This window comes from Trifolium pratense, linkage group LG7 (assembly GCF_020283565.1).
Source record: "Trifolium pratense cultivar HEN17-A07 linkage group LG7, ARS_RC_1.1, whole genome shotgun sequence".
In the NCBI taxonomy this organism is placed as follows: Eukaryota; Viridiplantae; Streptophyta; class Magnoliopsida; order Fabales; family Fabaceae; genus Trifolium; species Trifolium pratense.
The window spans coordinates 40,841,986-40,852,282 of record NC_060065.1 but is presented as its reverse complement, the minus strand read 5'-3'; the positions used below and the strand labels follow the sequence as shown (position 1 = coordinate 40,852,282).

Sequence of the window (10,297 nt, the reverse complement as noted above, 5' to 3'; positions counted from 1 at the left end):
TTCAAAAAATATCTCTAAAAAAAAAGTTATTTTAAATAGTTTTTTATAAAAATTATTTTTTTTAGAGATAGCTTTTTAAAAAAATTTTGGTTTTTATTAAGTTAAAATCTCTAACATGAATATTTAAGTTATTAAATGTCAAAATCACTCTTTTATTTTATAAAAAGATGAATTTAAAATAAATTTTATTATTTTTCATTTTATATAATGATGCATCACCTAAATTATAATTCTAATAATTAGCAACATTGATATATAAAATAACCAACAGTACTAATTATTAGTAATATATATAACAATAACATGTTAAAACAATAGTAAAACAAAAATAACAAAACATGTGAATGTTTTGTTGTGCACTATAGTATGCACTCAAAATAATCAAATACAAACATATTATACAAAAATGAAAATTAAGTTAATTAATTAATCAGATTATCAGACCAAATCTCATTAATAAGTGGCATATCATTAAGAAGTCTATCAAACTCCTTAAACGACACATCACTCATAAGAAAAGAGCCATCCCCACTTTGATCATGCTTCTTCTTCTGAGATTTTTCAACTTTTGCTTCTGCATCAGAATCTTTACCAGTGAGTTTCTGAACAACAGATTTGAAACTTGTAGCATCAGTTTCTACATATTGTGTGTTGATGATCACAATCTTCACAGGATTCATCATCCTACTGCTTCCACCACTCATCATAAAGAAGAAAAAGTTGATTTTTGTCTATAATAGCTTAATTGAAGAAAAAGTTGTTTTTTTGTCTAGAATGGCTTAATTGGGTATAAAAAGAAGAAGCAAGTGTTGATAATTTGGCTGTATTGAAATTCTAGTTCGTTTGTGTATTTATTGTGTTTCATGGTTTGGCTTTTTCCAATTATTTATATTTTTATATTGGTATTTATATTAATATATTAATATGGGTGGGGTAGATTTGACTAGTGGCAAAGGTCAATGTATCTAGATCACATGTTTTGACCGTTGTTATTTATTTATGGAAGACAAGAAACTTACCATTTCTTTTTGCACAGGACTAGGACTAGAAGATTTCATGTTATTAGTATTTAGTACTCATCGCATGAAAATATGTCACTTCACTATTGTATCCAAAAATAAAAAATAAAAATATGTCACTATTTTTCTACTAATCACATGATAAAAATGTTGAAATTGTTAGATCGGACATTATAAGGTCATGCTAACATGTGTTCCAAAATATTCAAATATAGAAATTTTTTTATAAAAGTTTACACACAAACAAGTCTATATTTTTTTTTGTCTTAGATGAAGTGACAATCCACTGAAATTAAACTCTCATATAATTGTGAGATCCCGGATTCGAACCCGGGTCACGATGTCTGGCGTAACAATTTCGGCATTTTGTCAGTTGAGCTAGCTAGGACTTATGGGACAACAAGTCTATATTTTTACGTATAAGAGAAATGATTTATTTTTTTGTAATTTATACGGGGCCTACTTATTTTTTTTGTGATTTACACCGGAACTATATTTATATATTAATACAGGATCATATTTTATTTAACTTTTGACAAATACGAGATCCTACTTTTTTTTTTTTTTTTTATGTTATAGCTTTTCATTTTTCATTCATTTTATTTGAGAATTATGAAAATTTTAATATTAAAATGTTAAATTTTTGACTCATTTTACCCGTGCTTGGCACGGGTCCGGATCCTAGTAAGAAATAAAAGTGAGAATTTTTTTTGTCATTTTTTATAAGAACTTTTGACCATTTTTCAAATGTATTAAATGTTTAATTTCAGGTGTTTTTATTTGTTATCAGAGAAAATATCAAAATAAGTAAGTTAATTAGTGGAATTAAGAGTAATTAAATATATAGGGGTATTCATCGAATAAATTTTAATTCATAATACTAGTAATATGCTTCTTTGATCTTCGTGATTTATGTGTTTTGTTTCTTATATAAAAATGACTAGATAAAGTATTTATTAATACCAAAAAAAAACTAATGCTTAAAAAATTGAATGCACTACTTTCAACAAAATATTTTTATATTTGTCTACGTAGTATCATGAGCCCTAAGGCACATATGTTAGCATTTTTCAAAAAACAATTACATATAGTCTTATACATTAAATACAATACTGATGGTGCAATTCTTGGTAGCTCTGGCCCATATATCGACTTGTGCTAGTATTTTTTTAGAGACATTTCAGCTGCCATTCTTGAGGTTTTGCTCAAAATTTTGGTATCACTAACACCTTACATGCAAAGTTAATTGGTGTGATAATGTTAGCTACTGAAATTGCTCAAAAAAAGGATGTCATTATCACTGGATTGAATCTGACTCTCAAATGGTTGGCTTACAAGAATACTAATATTGTGTCTTGGTCGCTTAATTGATGGCGTTTGCTTCCCAAATGAATTTTATCATTCTCATATTTATTGAGAAGACAACAAGATGGTCAATCTAGGGCATACTTAAAATGTTTATTATTGGTGTGATTTATGCTTTCTTTAGAAATAGGTTGAGTTTAACTGAATACATATTTTGTTAATTTTTGTAATCATACTACAATCTTTTCCTTAACTTGGTTTTATGCCAAGGACGGTGACTAATTTTATAGATAAGGTTAAACCACTAGGTTTGATCTAGTGGTGAGGGATTTGAGCAGAACGTTAGAGGTCCTGTGTTCGATCCACAGCTTATTATAAACCCAAAAAAAATTATAATTGGATTGGGTTAAAGTGTTAATCTAGTTGGATGTCAGTTCTGTTTGTTATCTGACTTCTTTCTTTGTCTGAAAATAATTATAATTTTGATACACTATATCGTGTAAATCTTTTTATATTATCAATAGAGAAGATGGTTTACCCTACGATGTAGGATAAATAGTCAATTTAAGCAATTTTCTAGGGAGCTTTGGGTCAATGAAAGTTGGGATTGTATTGTCAAACACACTATACGACCCCTTTGAAAATTGAATAGAACTGGGTTCATGAACTTGCATAATATTGTTTCCTTGCAACAGAGCTACTGCTTACAACATAATAATATATATATTTACCACATGTGAAATGTAGAGAATTTTTTTTGACAAACACAAAATTATATTCTTTCATTCATCAACATCGTTATAATACAAGACGGAATCAAATTAAATGATTGGTGACTAGCATACCGTCTTAACACCCTCGCCAGTGGCGGAACTAGTAATTTTTTTTCGGGTGGGTCGTTAATTTTTTTTCCTGTGAGTTTAACTCAGTTGACAGAGACATCACATTATATATGTAGGAGTCGGAGTTCGAACTCCGGACACTCCACTTATTCACATTTAAGGGGAATTTTCTAGCCATTAGGGTACTTGACAAAAAAAAATGAAAATGGTTGTGTTTTATTTTTTTGGTAAAAATAAAAATTATGAATATGAATTGATATATTGTATGAAAAAAAACATTAATTTCAAAATTATGTCTTTACATCAATGGTCTAAGACAATCATTTTACCATCAAGGATGTGTATTAAAAATGATTTTAAAAACATATATAAAAAGAAAACAATCAAAGACATGCTTAGAACCCATGACCTTCAGCTCTCAAAAACAAACACACCTCCTCGTCTCGACAACCACTAGGCTATCGCTTTACTTTCATAACTATTTTCTTTCGTAAATATATATATGATATGATTATAAATATGTAATTTTAAAATATACCAAGAGTATTTTAGTAATTTCCTAATTTTTGGGGGAGAGCCGCAGCCCACCTCAGCCCTCCCATAGATCCGCCACTGACCCTCGCTAAGTTATGATTGAGCGACAAAATTGAGTTGCCGCCTAATGAAACCTGTCTTAAAAGTTTGGATAGTGGTATTAAACTGTTAATAATAACTTACCATCATTAATAATAAACTTAAATTCAGTTTGGGCAATTGTATCGTTTATGGCTTGAACCACTTTCGATATACCAAGCTCTTCAAGCCAAAGACAAAAAATATCTATAATACAAAGACAAGAAGGGGTGCCAGTAGTACACACAACTAGAGGTTCCTCACTTAAAAATGGCAAGAAAAAACAACAAACACTGATACCTCAAACACATACTCAATCAACAAAAAAACAAGAAGGCCAAACAAGCATTCCCCAATACCTCAAATACCAAAACACCTGTCTCCGGAATAAATGCAGCGACGATCAACCACTAAGAAAAGAAGACGACAAGCGGACCATTAATCAACTAGAAATATCAATACCCAACTTCACATCCCAACAAACTCCAACGACTTTAATTTATTTTTTTGGTACATGTTACAACTTTATCTTCATATATTATTATTATTATTATTATTATTATTATTATTATTATTAATTTCTAAATAATTTGCAGCCGGTATCCGCCAATGATAGCTGGATTATAATTACGAATTAAAATGAATATACGTAGTTGGACTTTGCAATTATAAAATGAATGTTCCAATCTTTTATATTATAAGCTTGTATACACAAGCAAACTCTAAACCCTAATTTGTTTTCCCTATTTTCCCTCCATTTTATCTTGCAATTTTTATTAAAAAATAATACAATTTTATCTTGACTAGGATTCGAACCCGCAATCCTTCAATGCAAGACAATATTTCCAACCATTATAGCAAGTATACCAATTGTGAGTAAAATTATGTGCAATAATTGATTAAAAGTATATCATATCAAAATTATTGTTGACTATATTATTCATCACGAAATATTTTTATGTCTTTCCTGATCAATGATTTTTTTTTCTACCGGATCATAAATTTAGAGAATAATTATCATGTGAGATTTGGAAAGTTTTTTTTTTTTTACGCAAAGATTTGGAAAGTTATTATTACGTGTAATTTGGAAAGTTATTATCAAACTCAATTCTACTAAATCAATTTTTTTTGCAATACAACCAAACACAACCATAGTCATGTCACTAATCACATTCATTATTTTGTTTTTAATATTGCAGATTTAATATTAACCGATGATCAATTGATATAATATGCACTAGCAGACCAATTGTGATTTAAATTATGTCCACAAAGTGTTAAGCTCCATCAACTTTCATAGGAAAGATTTCATACGACAATTAAGCACCATCAATTTTTATTGCACAATTTAAATAATTAAAAACCGATAATCTCTTATATTATAAGCTTGCTAACATAAGCTAACCCTAAACCAAATTTTTTTCCCCTAATTTTCTCTTTCTTTTTATTGCAGCTTTATATTAAAAATATACAGATTTGTCATCGAACCTGCATCTCTTACTTACAATAAAATCTTTCAACCGCTAAAACATGTGCTTCAATTATGAAAGAATTTAGGAATCCTAATATGTTAACCCTGTTTTCAATAAATTTGAACGGCGGAATTAATCACAATTTTTATTTATTTATGGATGTCTACTTAAGTTTATGTTCTTGATTACGTCTTTATTTTTTTTTTTAACCTTTAATTATCATCAATTTTTTAACCTTTAGTTATCAGCAATTTTTTTTTAATAAGTAAACAAAACGATGGGGTTCAAAAATTATTTAAAAAATATATAAAATATAAAATAAGCACATAAACAAATATAGAATAATTAGTCCATGAAATTCCCTATACTACTCTTATTGAAAATGCTCTTAGAATTTTTGTATTTTATTTTTTATTGTTACATATTACATCTAATTAGACTCATGCACCGCATGGGTCAAAGTTCTAGTTTAGAAGAATGCTTCATTGCATCGATACCCTTCTTCACTTTTCTTAAGTCAATTTTTTGTTGTTGAAGGGACCCCTTAAATCAACTTATTATATATAAAATATTTATTTTTAGACTAAAGCAGATGAAAGGATCCAGTCTAAATTATTATTTGCACCCGTTATCTTATTTTATAAACACTATAGTTTGAACTTTGAATTATGTAGGGTGCGTTTGATTCCTAAAACAGCAAGGACTAGACAGAACAGTACAGGACATAATAATATAATACAGGACAGGATAATACTTATATCGGAGAGATATAGGGCGATAATATTTTTATATTCGAAAATAAAATGGGTATTTTCGTATTTTTTATAGTTGTACTGTGGACAAAAAATTGTTCTGTGGTTTAGTGAGGGACAAAAAATCTTGTTTTTATCCTGTCCCTTCCTACTTAACTTGTGCAATCTCATAACCAGTTTCAAATCAAACAGGGTACAACAAAAGTTGTTCAGTCCAATCTCCTATTTTTTAGCAGATCAAATGCACCTGTAAAATGCTTATGATAGATTTTGGTCGTTGATGAATAAATTAAATTATGACATAGGAGAGACAGCAACCGATGTCATTTATAATATGCCCTTTCATAATATTAAACTTTTCCCGGTTATAACTGCATGCACTCTAATTATTTTAGAAAACGGTATTTATGATTGGCTTTACTTTAGTTCTGCTACGCAAGAAGCTGGATGAGCGCATTTCATTGCTTTTGGCGAATCCCTTAAAGCTAGCAAATTGAAGAAGGTGACACAATTGGTCTGGTGTGCTACAACTTGGATCATTTGAAATCTTAGAAAATAACGTTATTTTAAAGGTGTTTCAATCATTCTAAGTAAGGTAGTGGATAGGATTAAACATTTTTCTTGGTTTTGGTTTGTTAATAGGAGTGGAAGGAAATTATGTTATTCCTATACCAATTGGTGTACTAATCCTTTAGATTACCTTCAAAGCATCTAAATTTTTCTCTTGTATTAGTTGAAGTACCCTTAGTACTTTCTTTTATATAATATTTTATTACTTATCAAAAAAAAAAAATTTAGATAAATTTAATAAAATATTAATTTTCTTGTAAAATTTATCTTTCACTAAAATTAAAAATATCTAACTTTAAACTATTGCGGGGAGATTCATATTAGACACGCTTCTATTTCGCTCCTTTTGCAAAAAAGTTTTTCTGATGGAAAAGCTATAACAAACAAATATACTCTTTCTTAATCTAGAAGACACAAATGAGATAGCTGACATTATTTGGCTCCTTTTGTCAATACATGATGTTAATTAAGAAGCAAGGAAAATATTGTAAGTTAAGACAAAAAATATTCTACTCAGATCACCTTAGTATAAGTTTATCGAAGCTGGAAATTTTAGAATAAGTGCTTTAATTTATTTATATAAAAATAATATTAATAAAAAAAGTTATATAAAATAATGATTTACAACGAGAGCAACGGCACATTTTCGGTCACAAGATTATTTGGACGTCAGCAGTGAGACTAGGATTTTGTTTCTCTCCTTTGCAAATGGCCAAGAAAGCAACACTTGTCTTATTTGGACATATACCGATGATATACTACTGAATTGTACAATTTAAATAGATTCATAAATAATATTTAATTTAGAAAAATTAAAAAGAATTATTTGTGAACCTACCACAAGTGTCCACATCAGCATGTGTACTAGTGCACATTAAATAAAATGATAAATTCTAATATGGATCGTGGAGGACTAGTTATAAATAACATTAACGAATACCAATTTAACAAAATTCACTATTGGATTGAAAGTTTATATCATATAGATTATCGATAATAATTTAGAAAAATAAAAAAATCATTTGATATGTTATGTTATTGAGACACATCAAGATTAACAGTTTATTAAATGTCGTAAATCCTGATGGATCTCAATGACAAATCAAATGATTTTCAATTTTTCTAATTTTTTTTATGGATAATCTATATGATATAAACTTTCAATCAAACGGTAAATTTTATAAAATTCGTATTCGTTAGATCACACTTGTCCACGGTGGACCACTTATAAGGGTGGTCCACCGTACCATTAGTCTAAATAAAATATATACCGAAAAATTCACCTTTTAACATATATGTTTTTTTTTGTCTCATTTAAATTTTTTATCTATTAAAATATGCACAAGTTAATTTTCTTTTATTATTTTTTAAAATATGTGAAATAAAAAATAAATAAATTCATGAATCATATGAACATTTTCATACTCATCATCATCTAATACCTTAAATTAAAAAAGTTAAAAAAAAGTAGTCTTAAATGCAGTTTTACCCCCTATTTTGATTAAATCAGAATTTTACCCCCTGTTTTAAAACGCGGACTTTTACCCCCTCTGTTTTATAATTTTTTGGATTTTGCCCCCCTAAAATTCTACTTTCGAGTCACAACTTCAAAGTGTCGCACACAACTCAATTTGGATCAATAATTCACCAAACATGAAATGACCGTAATTGAGTTATCTTTCCACAGAATCAATCCTCACTAAATTTGGAATTACAAAGAGAGATTAATTATCGTTTTAGTGAAGATTTTTCTAAGTTAACAAGAACAAAAGAGATACATAAAAGAAGATTTTCCTAGTTATCTTTTTCCGAAAAAAAAAAAGTCTTTTGACAATATTGATTGAAATCTGAGGATTTTAAATTAAGAGTTTAGAAGAAGATGAAAGGGAAGATATTCAAGCAACTAAAAATGTATTTGAGTTGATATTTCTTTAAGGATATGTTAAACAGTGTCCCGATCACTTGTTAAGTATATTAAAAATATTAATAAATAAAATTAATAATGGTGAGATAGTTTTTTACATTTTTTAAGTATTGGATGCACAAGTTTCAACATAGAAATTTTCTTATTAATAATGGTGAGATAGCTTTTTACATTTTCTTATTAATACTGTTTAGCATTTTTCTTTCTTCAATTTTAGGAGATGAAAATGTACATATGGTTCATGAATTTGGTTAGTTCTAGTAAAAAAAAGAAATTTCCCTCACTGACAGTCAAACATGGCTTCTGCCCAAGGATGTAACGACCCATTTTTCGTATTCGTATATTTTATTAAATGTTATTTTATTTATTAATTGGCTTTTATTATTTTAGTGAGCGACAAATAATTATTTAGCCGAGCGTAAGATATTAGACGCGAGAACCTTTGTTTTGGGCTTAATGGGCGTGAGAGGCCATTTGGGCCTAAGCCACTTGGGCTTGGTTCATGACTTTTAGGGAGAGGTATATAAAGAAACCTTGTCATGAGACTTGGCTCATTTCATGACTTTTGTCTTAGAAGCAAGAGCAAAACCATAGAGCAAGGGCTAGGGTTTGATCAAGAGAGAAAGCTTGAGCAAGAGAAGGCTTGGATCATCACCAAACTTAAGGTAAGAGATTAGAATTCATGATTCTTGAGTGGCAAGGAGAGGGGAGATTGTCTATGTCTCCATTCCCGAACTCTCCCACTCAATTTCTTTTTAGACTTTTGATTAAGCTTTTGTATGTGAGTGTGATGTTCTTCATCATCACTTTGTATGTGTTAATCACTAGCTTGATTTCATGAAAAATATGTATGTGTTTGAATCATGTTTGAAAAGTTTATGAAAGTTGCTTAAAAACCAAGAAAAGGGCATGATCATGATTTTGTGAGGTATTTGGAGGTTTGTAAGGGATGATTAATGTTCCTTGATACCATATATGCTTGAAATTGCTGTTTATAAGAATTTATAACTTGATTGGGTGAATTTTTGAGCTGATCCAATGTTAAACCGCCTTAGAAAACTCAAGAACAGATATTTTTCTGGTGTAGTTCGCTAAGCGACCAGGAGATTCGCTACGCGAACCTGCTCGCCACAAGCTCGCTACCTGTTCGCCATGCACCTGTAATCCTCTGACGTAGTTCGCTGCAGCGAACTGAGCTTCGCTTAGCGAATAGTTCGCTACCTGTTCGCTACTGCTTCGCTTAGCGAACAGTACTGAACCTGCAACTTTTTGTTAATGGTTGTAAGTGTAATTAGGCACTTGTAACATGATTTAAGGGTATCCTTACATGATTGCTGATACATGTTGATGCTGTTAATGCTTATTGTTAATCGTTATATGATTTGTACGTGTATGCAATAAGTTGCAGTTTAAAGTAAGTAATGCGATGTTTTGGCATTAATTTGTAATGTTAAGTGAATGTGTTAGGATTGTGCTCCCGCATTCATAAAAGAGTAGCTTCGAGCTAAAGAATATCATATGGTTGATATGTGCATACATACATGCATTCATGATTGTATGTGAACATTGGAAACTTGGGTTCCAATAACGAAAATGGATTATGTGTCCATAATGAAGCCGAGGATCGGATTAGATGAATCCATGAGTCCAGAGCTGCTATCCAACAGGATATAAAACTGTGTTGGCTTATCCAAGGGAGATAAGATGGTTCGGTAAGTTCCGACATATCCAGCAAGATATAAAACTGTTCTTGGTCCACCGTTAGTGAGACGCCTTGGTACCACATGCATTTAGTCATGTC

The 10,297-nt window shown here is 29.8% G+C and overlaps 1 protein-coding gene across 1 annotated transcript; it reads right to left on the bottom strand.

Moving 5' to 3' along the window:
- Nucleotides 1–422: 422 nt before the first annotated feature.
- Nucleotides 423–704, bottom strand: LOC123896414 (VQ motif-containing protein 10-like). The gene has a single exon (XM_045946804.1). The coding sequence runs from the start codon at nucleotides 702–704 to the stop codon at nucleotides 423–425; it is 282 nt and encodes a 93-aa protein (XP_045802760.1).
- Nucleotides 705–10,297: the final 9,593 nt, after the last annotated feature.

Coding starts and splice junctions, on each gene's coding strand:
- LOC123896414 (XM_045946804.1), bottom strand. CDS start 704: ATGAGTGGTGGAAGCAGTAGGATGATGAATCCTGTGAAGATTGTGATC.